At 31.5% G+C, this 20,377-nt stretch overlaps 1 protein-coding gene across 1 annotated transcript in view; it reads left to right on the top strand.

Moving 5' to 3' along the window:
* LOC129228200 (uncharacterized) overlaps window positions 1-20,377 on the top strand; it is a 45,825-nt gene that overhangs the window by 12,511 nt on the left and 12,937 nt on the right. Inside the window, exons 3-4 of the mRNA XM_054862867.1 lie at window positions 1,433-1,543; window positions 6,295-6,342. Coding sequence (XP_054718842.1) covers window positions 1,433-1,543; window positions 6,295-6,342 — 159 coding nt within the window. The remainder of the gene's footprint in view (window positions 1-1,432; window positions 1,544-6,294; window positions 6,343-20,377) is intronic.

Raw genomic sequence — 20,377 nt, 5'->3', positions numbered from 1 at the left:
CGAGAAATGTTTTTATGGTTTTAACTCTTGAAGACCACCCTGTGTCACTCCGAGATTGCACAATTATAGAGTCCCATAAAACGTATTTGTTGATATGTTTTTTTTTTCCATTCAGTAATCACATGCATTTTTAAGAAATATCCATGAAAGCATATAATGCATTGAGCAGCTGAAACGTGTTTCTAGCAGAAGAAAGTGATGAATACTCATTAAATAAATATACACTTAAAAAAGGAGGGTAAAAGTAAATGTAAAATATCAAGGAATTTTCTTGTGAAAATCTTGCAGCCACACGACTTTGCACGAGCCTCTCATATTGAACAGACCATCGTTACACTGGGCACACAAGTATGAAATATTTAGCCTATATGAGGAAATTTCTTCTTTAGTTAAAATTAACCATGGTTCTTTCTATCTTCTATGTCTGAAAAGGCCGCAAAAATACTTCATGAATTTCTAAGTCGTCATCCAAATAACGAAAAACACTTTCTAGTCTGGGAATATGTCGAGTTTCATCAAATAGTTACTGAGAACCAGAGAGATTTTTTTTCATGAACATTGATTTCTGACTTACGTAAATTCAATTCACCCATTTTCTATCATTCTATTCAAAAAATTTGGGGGTGCGACCGCCCCCTCTTGACCCCCCCCCCCTATTTGCCGCCCCTGAGGTCGAAAAAAGAACTCAACATTCATTCGGGGATGAGAAAAATGGAAATTAAGGCCGATTTTTGAGTGAAAATTTTTTATCGAATACAGTACTTCCTTTTTTTGTAAAAGGAAGTAAAAAGAAAAAAAATCACCTAATTTGTCTCTAAGTTGGCGACCAAAAGACTGGCGATATATCGCCAAGTGTCCAACAAATTATAACACCACTTGAGTTTACATCGAAATTAACAATGATTTCCTCCCAAAAAGGAGCAAAAAAGACCCCCTTAGGTACATCCGAATGCAACCAAAAAGGAAGGTGCACAACTAGGCCCTACTAGGAGTCTACGTACCAAAATACGACAAAAACTGCCAAATTAGATGATATGTTGCAGCTTTTGGCAGAACATTTTCCCGACCAAATATTCTTACACTGCGAACAAAATTGATAAGAAAATTATCCCTTAGTCCATAATACCATCAATATATTTATAAAAATCAATAAAATGAATCCAGTACTTTTAAAAACATGTAAATCCCATAAAACTTGAGGGTATAAAATGTTTGTGCAACCATTACTTTTATTTATGTTGTAGATTTTTAGAAAAGATACAATGATTTTAAATATACTGAAACTACGTTAAAATATGAGTGCCAAGCATTTTCCTGAAACTTTGCGTCATATCAGGTTTCTGCTACTGAAAATCTCGTATATGAAAATACTGAGTACTAAGGACATGGCATATCAAACCTTACTTTTAGTAATTTGTGTTATTTCTTGTAGGACCGTGAAAATGGAGCCCAATGGATAAATGAGGCAACAAAGGGGGCAACAACCGGGAACGACTTATTGGATGTCCTTGCTCAATGGTGCAAACTGGAAGAGAATGCTAAGGTAAGTTGAGGTCCCATACTCCACGTAAGAATTTTTTTTTTTTTTTCAAAAATAGTATGACCCCCCACCCCCAATAGAAAATAAAAGATGCAATCTTTTATCCCTTCTTAAGTTGTTCCTGATGCTGCATGAAGTCCTTCAGTGGAAAAAAAAAACGACTTAGGTCACTAATTATCAAAAAAATAAATAAATAAATAAATAAAATTAAAAAACTCTTAAATCTTGGGTGTATTGTCCTGCACTGTAAAAAAAAAAGCCGAAACGTTACTGAGTATTTCCGTGTTACGTTTAGTGATTTCAATGGTTTTCATCCGCTTCCTGGATAAATCAAGTATCATTGTCAAAAAATTTCCTGAATTGCTACACGTTGCAGGAATCCAGACTTGTCACTGTTGTGAAAAATATTTATAGCTCCCAGTTTAAATATTAACTGATTGATGAAAGATTTAATTCAAAAAGCTTCGTTAAAAATTGTCTGCCTAATGATTGAAGATGAAAGGTAGGTATTATGTATCAAGCTAATTTATGGTATGAGATTTTTTCTTCTTAGTCCCCCAATTTGACCTTGGAGAAAAACTTTTGTTCCTTTTGCGTTACGTGTGTGACTAATAAAAAGTGACCTGCATATTTTGGACGGTTTAAAACTTATCAAAAGTCTTTATTGAAAAAAAAGAAATGAAAAAATAAACATAATTATAGTAATGCATCTGTATTCATGATATTTGAGTTTTTCCGAAAAAAAATGATGATTAAGTAAAAAAAAAAAAAAAAACTAGTCGACCCTTGCGAAACTCCGCACTGCGCTTCGAATCGTTTCATAAGGCATTTTGTTTTTTAAAAATTTCAAAAAAAGAACATTATGAAGAAGAACCGAAAAAAGTAAACGGAAAAGGTAAGCGCACAAGAGAGGGCATGTAATTTGATGGCATCAGTAACGAAACGTCGTTAAATACATGTTGTGATAATTTGATCATCGCTCACCTTTTGGTTGCACGTATTTTCAATGCAAACATAAATCTCATTGAAAGTTTGGCTGAGTGACTAGTGAAAGAGCAGTAATTTTGTATGTGAAAAAACAGGTTTTGTGCAAATACAGTCCTGCACATGTGAGCATCTGATGGGAAAAAATGAAACATTAAAAATATATTTATTGGCACGGATTTGAACTGGCGCCATCCTGATTAACAGCACGACACTCCAACAAACCTAGCAATTGCGCCTTCCTTCTGGAATGCTATTCATTGAAGGAATGCGTAATAAAAAACAGCAAAAAGCTTTTTGCAGAAAAAAAATTAGTTCATAGGTTCTATGTTTTCTCATTAACAAGTATGATATGATTTAAAATTTCTCGTAAAACATGGAATTTGATTAAAGAATGAGGAAAATCTCACGTAGAGATTGAAACAAACATTCTAGAGAAGTAATAAATTAGACTGAAGATAAGAGTTTTTATTTTTGAATTTTGAACAATTTCCCGTAGCAGACTGATTTAACTGTTACCGTTTAAATGCCCGCACATGTTTTTCTTTTAATCGAACACTTAAAATTCAAAACCAAAAGCAGTTGAACTGAGTCCATTTTTTAAGTGTAATTTTTCGAACGTAAACAAAATGTTTTTTTTTTTTTTTTTTTTCAGTCGAAAGCAGAGGAGTAGAAAATGATTTCTTACTAATGAAGTTTATAATAATTTTAATTTTTTTATATCGTATTCGAATGAATGGTAATGATTTATTGGGTGAAACTCGTAATTTCAGTTTGGCGTAGTATTTTTTAATTTGTAAAAAAGGTCGAAAACTGCTACTAGAAAAATCTACATTTCAGCATACAATGAAAATGTTTTTCTGCACAAAAAGAATTCTCATGAGGTAAATCTAATACTTCTTTTATGCTTACATGATGCTTAGTGGTCTGGACGAAGTCAAAGCTTAAAACAAAAGGAAGAACACCCTTCGATTAACAGTCAACTTATCTGAATGGTAACTGTATCCTGCATAAATCAGTCGAAACACCAAGTAGCGTTACGATTGCATTTATTTTATTACGTGTGTTATCTGTTGTATGTTACGACTTATGAGAACATGTAATGCGTAAGATTAATCTAAATTTGCTGTTATGTCGGAAAGCCCGAGCTTGACCGAAGTTCATACAGTTTGTAGCCGAACGCTCTACCGAAAAAAACTTATCAATTAAACCGAACAACTAAGTCCAGTGCTTTTAAGTTTTATTAAAAAAAAAAAAAACACACACACACACACACACACACACAGGTTAATATAACTTTTTTCTTGATTGTTTCTTTTTTCTTCTTTTTTTAAATTGGAAAATTGTATTAGAACTTTGCTTTTAAAAAAATCTGCATAAGAACTACAGGCTGCATAAAGATTTTGCAACAGCAAGGGGCGTTTCTGAAAACTTGATTTTTAGACCGAAAGTCTATTGTAGTAAAATAGTTCAGTGAGTAAACCTTGCCACATTAAATTCAAAAATCGGCAAACGCTTATTGAATGTAAAAAAACATTTTAATTAAGAACTGTTAGTTGAAACGTATATACAGTGCATATAAGTAATTTATATCGAAAATAGGGAGAATAAGTCCCATCAAGAGGGATGACGTTCGTCACATCAAGGTATCGAATTCTACATTCATCGACGGTAATTCAGTGGCGACTGAACTCTTGTTTCGAGGTCATGCTAGGAAGCGTTGAATGGCTGCTGCCATTCCAAATCAAATAATTTTCCACACACTCCCCACCATGAACTCTTACAAGAGTTCATCAATACCTCAAAATCAATTAATGTATAAATTACAAAATAATAATTTCAAGATGTCAAATACAGAATAACAGATCAATAAATCAAAAATATGCATGAATCAATATATTTTCAAATTAATTTCAACTATTAAGTATAATTCTAAAATTTTAGTGAAATCTGCTAAGTATTATTAAGTATCAAATTTAAAGGTTAGTGCAAAATACCAATATAAATAAATGTTCAATTAAAATTAATGTTTTAATCAATGTTTTTCTGAACATAAAACAATTCCATTGTAGGGTGAAATATTAAAATTGATGCTTATATTTTCACGTACAATATGCTTTACTTTTCTTACCGGAGCTAAAGCTTTAAAAAAATAATAATAAGAAAAAAAAGCCTTAGAATTAAGAATCAATTTAGCTCTACGTTGCAGTTTTCATAACAGCAAGGAGCGTTTCCATCTCATTTATTTTATTCCCTCATATTTGTTATTCCTTGTTATTAAGTGTTCATGTAATACGCGATATTTCTCTAATTTTTTTTATGCACATCGTCCGGACATGGGCTTGAACACTCATTCTCCTGGTTACCAGTCGAACGCTCTGCCGATCGAGCTATTCAGCTCTGTCACTCATAGTGCAAGTTAAAGTTGTAAATTTATCCGAAAACCTCTTTCTAGTTCTTTAAAACAGATTTTTTGACAGAAGAAACAATTTTTAGACCGTGGGTTCGTCAGTAGCTTTATTTTTCGTATTAATTTTTCGTCAGTAGCCTGCACGATAAGCTTTCAAAAAAGGTGTAAGTCTAAGAAATCGATTAAAATCTGAAGATGATCTCGCGTAGAAACAAAAAACAGGCTACAGAAATAATATATAAGGATGGCTTTTGCATTTATTTCACTAACATGGCTTTTTTTTTTAACTTCGTCCAAATATAATCAAATAAGACTAAAATCTTAAATAAAATATTTTGAACTCAAAATTGATGCTGATATTGACAGCAACAGATATTTCTTGGTCAAAAAAAACAAAAAGTTAGTTTCCATATTATGTCAGAAAAACAAAAAAAAATGTTGATGTGTCAGGACCACTTTTCGTAGAATTGCCCTTTAAAAGATTTTTTTCTGCGTTAAATAAAGTTTGTTTAATTTTTTCAGTTAATTAGAACAACAGATACAAACATTTCTATTTTAGCAAAAAGTCCTAAGCTCAACTCTGTTCAAGCCCAGAGCTAAAGAGGAAACTAGAGACCACGAACTTGAAAGCGACTTTTCAAACATACAAAACTGCCATTTTGCAACGCTCAGGAGACCTTTAGCTCCTATAGCTGTGCAAGTTAGTCGGAAAAGTCGGCCTGTCATTTTCAAGGGGTTTTAATTTCTCGAATCCTTTTTGCTAGTATTGTCCGTTTTCTACGAGAAGGCACTTCGTCCCTCCTTCTCGAACGCAGAGTTCAATTTTGCACGGGGATGATTGGTAAACATATCCCCGTGCTTGTAAATGAGTCAACTAGACAACCTTAACTTAGGCATGCATTTAAATGTGCAAAAAAAGTCAGTGTCCTTCACATCACTTGCTTTACTGGTCAGCTGTTACTTTCGTTATTCTTACACTTTAAAAACTGCAGCTTTTAGGACAAAATGCTGGGATCCGAATATGCCTTCTGCCGAAAACAGCGAAATAGAATCGTCGGATACCACGTGTTACAAAGGCGGAGTCAAGTGCCTTCTCGTGGAAAACGAACAAATGGAAAAATTGACAATGTACTTGATTTTCAGAGGAATCTGATGGAAATCCGTAAAATCCTGGAAAGTTGCCCGAAAAGGATTTGTGACGTTTTGATTATTTCCAACGGTGTGTGTAAGAAAAACCATTTTTTTTTTCGTATTTGTTTTCCACTTTCATCGACAACAAATGGTTTTCATCGTTTTTTAATGTATAGCGCAAAACGAATGGTCCTAATTTCTAATTTTATGTTTGAAATTTTTTTTTCAGCAATCTTCTGTCTCTAAGATAGGTGGCAAATGCATAGATCACATAGGGGTGAGTCAATATTTTATTATTTTTATAAGTCAAGGCTTCAAAAATAAGAGCGTTTATTATTAGAAATTTAGTAGTTTATACATATATGAATTTAAGATAGCTTTTTTTGTGCGGAGCTAGATTTGAAACAAAAAAAAAAAAGAAAAAGAAAGGAAAAAGGTTATTTAATGCTTTTAGTTATTTTTCAATTTTTTTCGGTCAATAGAGCCTGAACCAATTGTTATGTTAATGTATTGTTGTTTGTAACGAAGCTCAGTTGAACTATTTTTAACTGGTTGAACGTCTGCAACGATGAAACTTTCCCCAATAATTCAGATCAAGTCCAAAATAAAAATACATTTTAGGTATAAGTAGTGCAATGCATATAATGGTGTAACATTATTGAAACGGTCTAGAATGTTTACTTTTATTTTTTAAGACGTACTCTCATCCCTGTCCTTTTTGCTACCTGGTACACCCTAAAATGAAGCAGAGATTCAGAGCCCGCATTCAAGCGATCAATCACTTGATTTAAATGTTCCGTTCACAGATTTAAAAAAAAAAAAAATCCTGATCACATACGACCGTAAAGCATTGTATTTAGGTAAATTATGTCACAAAGGATCACCAGATGACAATAACTCAGAATTGATATAAAGAGCATATACTTATGTACTTCGCCACAGCAGTATAATGTCGTGCGAAGGTTTTTTTTTTTTGCTTTTCTTTATTTAATTTATTTCATTTTTTTTATTTTCTGCACTTTTTTCATTTATTGCACTTCAGCTTTATTGTACAAGTGTGCTTATTTAATTTCTACATGAAATAAAACACAGAAAATAACGCCGAATTCCAACATTTCCCTGCTGTCAGAATGGAATCCAATACGCGATTCTTCAAATACTTTTTAAAATTGATTTTTGCAGGTACTGTTCTTTAGCTTTCCACGAAAGTATCTAAATGAGTCGGTAAAAATCAAGGTTGTACGAGTTTTGGCCAGTGGTGGTTTTAACCATGGATAAATCTGGTTAAAACTGGCCGGGATAAATTCAGTTTTATCCAGTTTAGTTTCGGCCACTTAGATAATTATTAAATTTTAAATGAAAACCAAATAATAAATTATTAAAAAGAAATGTAAAACACACCATAATCAATCATCTTGCATTATTTATCTAAATAGTATGTTTTACAGTTTGTAGAAATTACAGCATGTTTAGAAGATAAGGTTTTTATGAAAAATATGCAGTAACATTAAAAAAATAAAATTCTCACACACAAATGTACAAAGTATTTCAAGTATTTTTGAAGAATAAATGAGACAAAAAAAAAAAAGAACTTCTTTTAGAAACATATAGGCATTAAAAAAAAAAGAAAGGTACAGGGGGGAAACACTTTTGAAAATTAAAAGGCAACACTACTGAAAAGTTACTATATTTATGTTACAGGCTGTTTTGAATTCCTTATGTCTTTTGTTTTAATTGTGAGCAATTTCAGTTATTAATTTTGAAGAAAGTTAAAATTTATTCACTACTATTGTTATAATAATGTAAATTACTTCCACTAATATGAAATTTACTTAACTAAAAATGCTATGCTTAATTAAACAACTTCCAACTAACAGATTAATTAGTTGTAAAAGACACATCTCTCACATATATACGAAATAGAAGTGTATTTTCACGTAATTTAGTTTTGGCCAGTTTTATGGTGGTTGAATCCAGTTTTGGCCGGTTTTAACCGGTTTTAGCCAGTGGCTTGGATAAAATCCGTTTTGTCCGGCCGAAACTACAACCCTGGTAAAAATACAATGTTTCCTGAATCAGACTGACTGTTTTCAAAAATTTATAAGAGGAAAATGGTTGATGAGATAAAAAAGTTCCCCTCCTCCTTTCTGAAAATTTATGGCCGTAAGTTTTTGTCCGCCTGGGTTCCAAATTTTAGTTCAAAAATTTTCCAATAGATGGAGCTGCAGACCGTAAGATCGTAAATCAAAGAAAGATAAAAAACATACCTCATAGTTTTTCCAAAAATATTTTCTCTTTATCCATTTAAATAAAACAGAGAATATACAGTAGCTTCCAAAAGTGTTCATACACTTTGAAATTTTTTAGTAAAACCAAAATAACGCGAAACTGAATTGGAATATGAAGTCCAATATTTTTTTCACATCATTCCTATGTCATCTTTATCTTTACTAATAATAAGGCTGAAAGTCTCTCTGTCTGTCAGGAACTGTCCAGATCTCTCTCTGTCCGGATCACTGTCTGTCTGTCAGGATCTCTGTGACGCGCATAGCGCCTAGACCGTTCTTCCGATTTTCATGAAATTTGGCACAAAGTTATTTTGTAGCATGGGGGTGTGCACCTCGAAGTGAATTTTTTGAAAATTCGATGTGGTTCTTTTTCTATTCCAATTTTAAGAACAAAGCTATCATAAGATGGACGAGTAAATTACGAAATTATCCTAACGTGGAACCGCAACATGGGCACAAGCCAATTGGAGAGATATGAAATTATCATAACGTGGAACCGTAACATGGGTACAAGCCAATTGGTGAGAAAATTCACCATACATTATTTGTAAATATACAGGCGAACCAAAAGATCTTTTAATTTTTTTATTACGGTCAAAGCCGTGCGGGTACCACTAGTTCTAAATAAAACCCAGTAGTTTCTTCAAAATATTGACAGATCTTCTTTTTGAAATCTGACAAAGAGCGAAGAGACTGAGAATTTTCACACCACAAAAGTCATCGTACACTCAAATATTTTCGAATAAATTCATAATTAAAATTATCATATCGTTTTATTTATTATTTTTGCATTGTGTTGACCCTTGAAAGTCATTTGGCTTTAATTTTTTATCTATTTATTCCCGAATATTTTGCTTATTACTTTAAAATGACTGGTATTTGAAAAAAACAACAAACACCATTCGAAATTTGAATTTTTACAATACAGTAGCGGTAAATTGGTTTGAAATGTCTTTAAATTAGTTAATGTATTCTATTCCATACTAAAGTGCTTAATAAAAGGCTTTAAGAAAATAATCGGACCGAAAACAAGGTAAGAAATGGTTAACCGGCAAAATTAACAAAGCGGGATCGGAGATTTACAGTTAAAAAATTTATGAAAAGTACACATTTGAGTGCTGGGTCATTCCATACGAAATGAGCAAAATTCACAAAAAAAAGTGGTGGCCGCATGGTAACAGATTTTTATGAAATTTGGTATCCAGGTTCCTTTTATGCCTGTATAAAAATATCTAAAATATTTTCGCTCAATATTTTTTATTGAGCTATCACGATTGCTATTGGAGCCATTCCATTTCATATCAGGCAAGGTCTGTCACATGACCATCCCCGATTTTTTTGAAAAAATTACAGTAGTTACAACTAAGGGACATATGAAATATCCCAAAAGGATTTTACAAGAAAAAATTTTTTCCTTCAGTTACAGCCTATTAAAATTCTGAACAAAATCCGCCATTTTGAAAAAAACCCGGCAAAACACTCCATTTGAAAGGGACACTATTTCAAAAGTATTTAACCTACTTGAATTATTATTTTTTCTAAAAATAAATAAGGACTCATATATCCTCTAGACATCGTTTTTGAAAGTTTAGTTAGGTTTTTTGATGAAGAAAAAAAAATCATTTTTGCGACAAAAAAATTGCATTTTTACCGATTTTATGATTTTTTTTCTCCATGGAAAAAAAGTTTTTTTTACTAAACGGAGTCTAAAGCCCTTATATGATAGTTTCATAACATATTTTATTATAATACTTGGATGCATACAGCCTCGGAAATAAAATTTGAAATTTTGAAAGTTTTCAAAAATTAGCGATTTTTGAAGTGATTTTACTCAAAAAAACCATTTTTTAAAAATCTAACAATTGGCTCATTTGAATCCCATGTAATGCTTAACAAGTGGATAGCCACCGCATCCCGTATTTTTTCCCATAAAATGTTTTATGATTTTTTGAAAGTGTCCTTATCGCCCATTGCATGCATGTAAAATAAAAATGTCTAATAATTTCAGTAACTGAAATTCTGACTATATTAATGCCTAATAGCTACAATAACGGTGCACTTTATCAGGAAAAACTAAAATCTTACTGACTTTTAACAATATATCAGTAACAAACCACTTTTGATGACCCAGTCAATTCGTCTTTTTGTAGGACTCTGTGTGTAGCCTTTAGATAGAAGAGGCTTTGGTGATTATATTAATGACTAATAGCTACGATAATGATGTACTTTATCAGTAATAGTAAAAATCTATATATATATATATATATATATATATATATATATATATATATATATATATATATATATATATATATATATATATATATATATATATATATATATATATATATATTTTATATAAATATTACTTTATTTTGTCTCCAAAGCTATGCATTTACCATTACTTTCATATTCAGCAGCGAATCATATTTTTTCTCTTTCAATTCTCTTTCTCTTCAATTCAATTACGCGACAGGGGAAACCATCAAAGGGAAAAACAATACAATGCATTTAAAACGATTAATTTTAATTTCGTGCTTTGGTTGTCATTGGCGAATGTTGTCACATAATTTTTAGATCCTACCTCGTATGATTACTTTTATAGGTAAGAATATGTATACTAAATTCAAACCGCAAAACTCACTTGTAACAGTTTAAAAAACCCAACTGTTTTATGAGAGAAGTAGTCAATTGAACATGGTTGTAAGTTGAGGTAACCAAACAGATCTCACCAAAGGTAGCTATTACAGCCAGGGATCCAATTTTTGACAAAAGAAGTGTAGGATCCCTGTAGTCTTCAAAATTTATTTCAATGCTTAAGTGGCCTGATTTCGGTCAAAAATACAAAAATTTGAGTGAAACAAATAAGAAAGTATGGGAGCTCAGCTCCCATAACAATTAGGCGCTGATCAGAAGAAAAATATATTCATATAACGAAGCACAAAAAGACGAATTGACTGGGCCATCATAAGCGGTTTGATTCTGCTATACTATTAAAAGTCAGTAAAATTTTATTTGCTGCTGATAAAGTGCACCATTATAGTAGCTATTCGGTATTAATATAATCAGATTTTCAGTGGCTGAAATTATTAGAAATTTTTATTTTACATGCATGCCATGGGCGATAAGGTCACTTTCAAAAAATCATAAAACATTTTATGGGAAAAAATACGGGATGCGGTGTCTATCCACTCGTTAAGCATTATATGGGGTTCAAATGAGCCAATTTTTAGTTTTTTAAAAATGGGTTTTTTGAGTAAAATCACTTCAAAAATCGCTAATTTTTGAAAATTTTCAAAATTTCAAATTTTATTTCCGAGGTTGTATGCATCCAAGGATTATAATAAAATGTGTTATGAAACTATCATATAAGGGCTTTAGACTGCCATCTCCGTTTAGTAAAAAAACTTTTTTTCATGGAGAAAAAAATCATAAAATCGGTAAAAATGCAGTTTTTTCGTGGCAAAAATGATTTTTTTTCTTTATCAAAAAACCTAACTAAACTTTCAAAAACGATGTCTAGGGGATATATGGGTCCTTCTTTATTTTTAGAAAAAAGAATTATTCAAATAGGTTAAATACTTTTGAAATAGTGTCCATTTCAAATGGAGTGTTTTGCCGTTTTTTTCCAAAATTGCGGATTTTGTGCAGAATTTTAATTGGCTGCAACTGAAGAAAAAAAATTTTTTCTTGCAAAATCCTTTTGGGATATTTCATATGTTCCTTAGCTGTAACTACTGTATTTTTTTCAAAAAAATCGGTGATGGTCATATGACACTTTTCATACCTGCCTGCCTGATTTGAAATGGAATGACTCATTGGTCTCACTTGACAGTCCTTGATGTTCCGGTTCCTTTTTCAGCTTGGACCAGGCCTGCAGCACCATCGTCCACCGACGGCGGCGCGGCTGGTCCTGAGCACTGTCCCCCGAAATCCACTTTTGCTGGGCGGTGGCGTCCATGTCCTACACACGGATGCTCATACACACTCGCCTACGCGCGCACGCCTTTACACACATACACACGCCTACGTGCACACACGTAAGCCTACTCACACACGCACACAACTATATACACGTAAGCACCCAGGAGGAGGGACATGCTTGGGCGGGGGAGCCATTTCTAGAAACAATAACTCTAACCAGTAGAGTCTTGTCGCAACTCGTGATTGCGAAAAACATAATTTGAATTCAAAGTTTCGGAATTCAAATTAGAGTTAATTTTTTAATAATTACATGCGATTGAAAATTGGTCAAATTAAGCAGCATTCTCATTAATGCTAAATGTTGCATTTTTGAAGGCTTGTATCTAATTAACTATTTAATGAAAGCATAAAAGTTATATGTTGTTGCAATCTGTGGAGTAGAGTAATTAATCTGACATCAGTAAAATTTCCAAAGTTATTATAGTTGATTTTTAACTGAGTTTCAAAAACTGAAAATATTTCAATTTTCTCATAATTAAGCATTTTATTTTTCAATCTCAATCTTTAAGGAATGCATTAGCTTTGCTGAAATTAATACCCAATAATGTGCTTAGTATCATAAAAAAACTACCTTACTTTTGAAGTTGTATTTTAACTTCTTTGCCTTCAAAATCAGTTTTAAATTTAGTGACATTTTGTAAAATGATGATTTTCCCCTTCACATACACACAAAAATTTAAATGAGGGAAAATTCAGACAACTTTAAAATTTTACAAGAATATAGAGCTGTGTTTCTACTATTTGCTTGAAGAAACTCGAAATTGGTTTTTGATTTCCAAACGTAAAATAAAATTCAGAAAAATATAGCATTTTCTTTGTGTTCTATGAGTCAATCCATACAGGTTCGATGGATTTGTGCGCTCAACCATTTTTATTTTTTTTGAAATTCATATCCCTAAAAGCTAAATATGAAAAATGTTTAAAACCACTTTTATTTTTTCTCTCAACTGGACCTTTGATTTTTTAGAGGTCATCAAAAGTGATTTGTCGTAGTCAAAAATGGTACTTTTAGATCTTTGCTCCTTCACATAGACACAAAAATTCAAATGAGGGAAAATTCAGACAACTTTAAAATTTTGTAAGAATATAGAACTGTGTTTCTATTTGCTTGAAGAAACTCGAAATTGGTTTTCAACTTCCAAACTTAAAGTAAAATTCAGAAAAATAGCATTTTCTTTGTGTTTTATGGGTCATCCATACAGATTTGACGAATGCGTGTGCTCGACCATTTTAATTTTTTTTTTGAAATTCATATCCCTTAAAGCTGCATATGAAAGAAGTTTAAAACCACTTTTATTTTTTCTCTCAACTGAACCTTTAATTTTTTAGAGGTCATCAAAAGGAGTTTTCGTAGTCAAAAAAGGGACTTTTTGCATTTTAGCCAAAATCTATTTGAATTACATTTATGATAGTTAATTTAAAGCTTTGATGTTAAATTGCATAAGTTGATAGTCTTACATGCTGAGTTACGTAGCTGTAAGTTAATAATTAAAATAATGGCAACAGGTTGAAGTTCACTGTCAAATGTAAAAATTTTACTCATTTCAAAGGGAATAACTCGCGTAGGGGACGGAAACACAAAATGAAATACGGCAAAAACTAATTGCTGGAACCATGCTAAAATGAATATGTAACTGTTGCTGTGTGTTGTGTACCCTTTATAGATTACAGCCCCTCAAAAATCGGAAAAATGACAAAAATGACATTTTTAGACCCCTGTAAACCAAAAGGGGATGAAGTGTATTTCGTCAAATATCTTATTCATGGATAAAACAAATTTCCTCAAACTCATAGCCCAATCTCAAATGCTATTGGAATTAGACGAAATGGTCTTCTGCCCATATCTTTAAACTCAGTATGTTCTCTAAGAGCTATTTTTTTTCCTATATCACGAATGGAGAGGAAAATTCAACACAATAATTAAGGAAACATTTCAGCAAGTACTTCATAAACATGCTTTTGAGAAAATGAAACACGAAAGAAATGGTTAGTTTTGCTAAACTTACAATAAAAAGAAGTAACTAATGAAATTTTACCCTTTTTCAAGTTACTCTAGCAACAAAAATACCCTGATACCAATGATTAAAATTTAGTAGCATCTAAAAGACACTTCAATGTGTTACGTAAAAAACTTGAGTAAATTTAGAGCATTCCCTCATCTTCAAAAAAAAACATCTGAAATAGAAGAAAAAATGAAATTTTCGGAAATTTTTGATTTTTTAAAGTACGATTTCGTTATCAAGAAATTCATAAACAATTAAGAAATTAGAGCAGATAGTCAGTTATAGATAGTTTTTCAATCTGAATCATTTTTACTGATATTTTTTCATTAAAAGAGCTGGAAGAGTGAATTGAAATCTGAAGTAAATTGGCAAAATTTCAATCTTTGTTAATATCTCAGATTCAAAAAAAAAAAAAAAAATCCTAACAAATTTTACTTTGCTATTTCCCAATAGAGATTTGTTTATAGAATATGGAGATATTTATTTGTCAAGTATACGTTTATAACTTATGGAGTTATTGAGTCACAAACTGTCCGCCATGAACTCTGAAAATTTAGGCTTAGCGTAAGCATCAACTTCTAATTTCAATAACAAAGCAACAAACCGTTTTTAAACTTCCATACTTCGCATTCCCTCATAGATATGCATGGTTTACCTAAATAAAAATTTTCATTGAAATCTGTGACATGTCAGCCACAGCTGATTTGCTCATTTCGCATGGAATGACCCTGCTGTAAAAGTTTCTGCAAATTTTATGAAAAATTTTACATTTAATTTTCAGTAGCCTACCTACGGGGTGTGGCGCCCCTATCGAACTTGCAAAATTGCGCCCTCCCCAGGGTCACCCCGATGGGAAGTCACCGGAGGTCACTGTGGTCTCTTCCCCCCCCCCCCAAATGTTTTGAAGGGGAGGGACATTTGATTAAGTGATTCGACAAAATAGGAGACAGTATTGCAACTTTAATATTCTTATTTATTTTTTTTTTTAATTTTTTTCAATAATATGCTCAGTGTTCCTTCGCAGTAGATGTATGTATATGTGAGCATGCTCGAATTTTGTTATTCGGTAAAACTGGAATTTCATTTGGCAAATTGAGAGTTTTCCCTTTCCCAAAAATTTCAATTCTCCCCGACGATTTCACATAAATTCAATAAAACAATAACAATTGCAATTCGTTAAAGTATAAATAATGTACGTTCTTTAACTAATTGAGAATAAACATTTTTCAGTTCCGCAAATAGCAATGTATTTACTTTTTTTTTTTTTTTCAAAGCAGCTTTAACTTTTAATAGAATTCATTTTAACCAATACAAGAAACATAACTTATACATTTACTACAGGAAAGAAAGAGACCTTAAAACATTTTTAAAATAAAAATCAAAGCATTCAAAAAATTCTATTATAATTAGAAAAGCAAAACAAATACAAAAAGCATTGCTAATCTGAAGTTGACTAAAAAAACACGATCATTTACAAAAACAAGCAAAATATAAGTAGGGGAATGTGGGGCAAAGTGAAATGGTTAAGATGACCGAGTTTTTTTCAAAATGAACAAATCGGAAATTTATTTTGATAATTACAGTACCATAAAGAAAGAACATTGTATTTTATAATAAAACTTGCGTCGAAGCAGTTTTTTTTTAATTTTGGCTGTAAATTTGAGTTTTCAAAAAAGGTGGACATTTTTCACTTTTTTTTTATGGGGCAAAATGAAAAATAAAATATTTTTCCAAAGAAATATTTTCTATTCGATTATAAAACATATTTTGATCAAAAGAATCAGTAAATAAAAGGTTGAATGAATGAATGAGAAAATAATGAAATAAAAAACGAATGATTAAATGAATAAATCAATAGATATATGAAGAAAAATAAATGAGAGAGTAAAAGAATGAATGAATAAGAAAATAAGTGAATGAATGAATAAATAAGTGAATTACTAAATGAAGAAATGTAAATGAATTAATTAATAAATGAAAATGTAAGTGATTTAGAATAAATGATTGAGTGAGCTAATGAAAGAAACTATTTCACTTTGAGCCATCCACTTTGCCCCGTATGTACTTCATGATCGCACAATTTATTTAAAATACAAATTAGCTCAATATTAACTAAATTTTTGCTGTATTGAATATTAGGAGGTCTCAGTTAGTATTTCAAATGAAATAACAAGAACTTTATCATTTTATATGAACAAAAATAATTTGTGACTTACAACAAAATATTATAATATGAGCATCAATTTTTTAAAATTGCCTGTATTACCAAATACGTTAATCTTCGGTGGTATTTTTTTCCTGACTGGAATAGACTACATACGTTATTATATAGTTAAAACAATGCCAGATAGGTGGAGCTAAAAGCAGAGTAAATATTTCACCATTTCACTTTGCTCCGCTATTTCACTTTGCCCCTTGTTCCCCTACTATATATTTGCTAACTAAGGACTCCCAAAAGTTTGTTCAAATAAAACTTTTTTTTTCTTATATTATTTATTATATGAAGAATAAATACTTAGCGTAAGAAAACTATACAGGACGACAAAATGTCACCCCTTCCCCGAAAGAAAAGAAAAAGAAAAAAGGAAACATCCGGCATAGAATGCCCTCCACTCGCTCCCTGGTATACAAATTGTGTGTAGAAATCTTTAGCTAACTCAATGAAGCGAAATAGAATTTCACGCCACGGGTACAATTCCTTTTTTTTCCCACGATGAAGGATTGTTTTATTTTTCCCTTTAGCTCTTTTTCTTACGAGCTTTGTTTTTACTGTTATTTAAAAAAAGTTTTTTTCTACTCGTATGATCATTTTTTAAAAATTTCAAAGAAAAACATCCTTTTTTTTTAAATCAGTTCAAATGGCGCCCCCTTGACTGCTGCGCCCCTGGCGAGAGCCACTCCTGCCAACCCCTTGTTACGCTACTGTTAATTTTCACCTGAAATTGTTCGCCAAGTTATCTGATTACCTGGATTAAATGGGACATCTTCCCGCAGAAATTTTTTTATTCGTGCGAAAAACAGAAAACTTACGCTTTTCGTCGCAAAATCACTGATAAATAAGCTCAAAACATTTTGGAATAACGTCTTACTTACAGATGAAAATAAGTTCAACATTTTTGGTTAAAATTTTGTATAATTGTAAGTAGAGGAAAAAATGAGGAACTTTTAATCCTAAGAACTTAGTTGGATCAGTTAATCAGGACGGTGAAGGTGTTTTTGTGTGAAGGTTCATATCAGCATCAGGACTTGGTAGTTTGAAATTTTTTGATGAAATAATGAATCATGCTATTTATTTAAGTATTTTAAGCAACAATTTCGAACTCTAAGCCAAAATTTGGTTATCGGAAATAACTTTGATTTTTATTGAAATGACGATAACAAGCACACGGTTTCAACGTTTGCGTCTAGTGCCTCAAAAATTGTCCTGCATTTTAGAAAATATCCCCTCAATCTCTAGATTTGATCCTAATGTAACATATTTAGAGATATCTGGATGCTAGATTTCAAAAATACGGCTTTGAAATGAAAAGAGAGCTAAAAACAGTAAGACTCGAAGTGTGGTTGAACACTTACTATGAAATTGTATAAAAAAAGAGGAGGAAAAAACCAAGAAATCTATTCCCAGACGTTTAAAAGCTGTTGTTGATATTGCATGACATTCTGCTAAATAATATCTTAGTAAAAAGTTAGATTATTCAATAATATATAGACATGTTTTAAAGTGTACGAAAACTTTTGTGAGATAAAATTTCCGGCACCTTTTGGTTTTTGATTTAAAAAAAAAAAAAAAAAATAAGTTTTAATATTTCATTAAATTTTTTCATGTAGTTTTGTTAAAAATTAATCATGGATCTTATAATTAAATACCTATTCTAAAAATTAATTTTAACCAATGGATTAGGGCCTGTTTCATTGAAAGTCGTAGGTGTACGAACACTTTTGGGAGTCACTGTACACATTGGCTCCCAAAAGTCTTCACACACCTACAACTTTCAACGAAATAGGCCCCAATCCATTGGTTAGAATTAATATTTCGGATTAGGTATTTAATTTTAAGATCTATGATCAATGTTTAACAAAACTACATAAAAAGTTTAAAAAATGTATTAAAAATTAATTTTTTAAAAATCAAAAACCAAAAGTGCCAAAAATTTTATCTCACAAAAGTTTTCGTACACTTTATAAAATTTCTATATATTATTGAATAATCTAATTAGTAGAATATCACACAGTATTATTCATAACACCTTTTAAACGTCTGAGATGAGATTTCTTTCTTTTAAATTCTTTTTTTTTTTTTTTTTGCGTAATTTCTGAGTAGGTGTTCAACCACACTTCGAGTCTTACTGTTTCTAGCTCTAGTTTCGTTTTAAAGCTTGTTTTCGTAATCTAGCCTCAAGATTTCTCTAAATACCTTACATTAAGTTCAAATCAGAAGATTGAGGGCGTATTTTCTAAACTTTAGAACAATTTTCGAGGCACTAGACTCAAACGTTAAAAACCGTGTGCTTCTTATCGTTATCTTGATAAAAAACAAAGTTCTTTCTAATTACCAAATTTTTGACTAAGAGTTCAAAATTGGTTTTTAAAATATTTAAAGTAACAGCATGGTTCATTATTTCACCAAAAAATTCCAAACTACCAAGTCCTGATGCTGATATACACCCTCACACTAAAACACCTTCACCGTTCCGATTAACTGATCCAACTAAGTTCTTAAGATTAAGTTCCTAATTTTTTCTTCTACTTACAATTATACAACAATTTAACCAAAAATGTTGAACTAATTTTTATCTGTAAGTAAGACGTAATTTTAAAACGTTTTGAGCTTATTTATCATTGATTTTGGGACAAAAAGCGTAAGCTTTCTGTTTTTCGCACCACTAAGAAAATTTCTGCGTTAAGAGGTACCATTGAATCCAGCTAATCAGAGCACTTGGCGAACAATTTTAGGTGAAAATTAAGTTTAAAATGTTTCATTTAACTCTGCAGAAACTTTTACAGCACTCAAATGTGTATTTTTCATAAATATTTTAACTTTAATTCTCCGATCACGTTTTGTCAACTTTGATGGTCGACTTTCTCTTACCTTGATTTCGGTCCGATTCCTTTCTTTAAAGCATTTTATCAAGCACTTTACTGTACAAACAAATAAATTAACTAATTTAAAGACATTTCCAACCAATTTACCGCTACTGTGGGGAAAAAATTCAAATTTTGAATGGTGTTTGCTGTTTTTAACGCATACCAATCATTTTATAGTAGTAAGCACAATATTAAGGAATAAAAAAACAAAAAATTAAAGCCAAATGACTTAGTTTAAGATCCGCCAAAAAGTAACGGATACGGATACGGATACATATCTTTATTTTCCCTCGGATATCCGCGGATACGGATACGGATACGGATATCCGGAACATCACTACTTATAAAGGTCAACACAGTGCAAAAATAAAACGGCATATGATAATTTTAATCATGAATTTATTCAAAAATATTTGAGTGTCCGATGACTTTTGTGGCGTGTTATTTCTCTGTCTCTTCGTTTTCTGACCCATTTCAAAAAGAAGATCCGACAATATTTTGAAAAAAAAAAAAAAAAAACAATGGGTCGTATTTAGAATGACATAGGAATGATGTGAAAAAATATTGGACTTCATATTCGAATTATGTTTCGAGATATTTCGGTTTTACTAAAAAATTTCAAAGTGTACAAAAACTTTTGGGAGCCACTGTATGTGTGTGTGTCTCAAACACCCTATTCCCACCCCCTGTGGATTTGTATAGGTATGTTCCCTATACAAATCCACAGTTTTCGTCGGATCTGGACGATATTTGGCAGGGAGGTACTTGGGCACTCGAGAAGGAACGTAGGGAGGTTTTCAAATGCCAAAAATGTACCAAATTGTTCGAATTTTAATTTTAAGGCCCGAAAATGGCATTAAATGTCTCTTTCTACCCGAAAAAATTATCCAACCATATCGATTTTGAAGCCATTCGAAAGCCCGCAAAAAATACCCATACGGTTCCTTCATTT

Source organism: Uloborus diversus, chromosome 8 (genome assembly GCF_026930045.1).
Source record: "Uloborus diversus isolate 005 chromosome 8, Udiv.v.3.1, whole genome shotgun sequence".
Classification (NCBI taxonomy): Eukaryota; Metazoa; Arthropoda; class Arachnida; order Araneae; family Uloboridae; genus Uloborus; species Uloborus diversus.
Note: the sequence above shows the minus strand (reverse complement) of the source record. Positions and strands in the feature narration are given on the sequence as shown.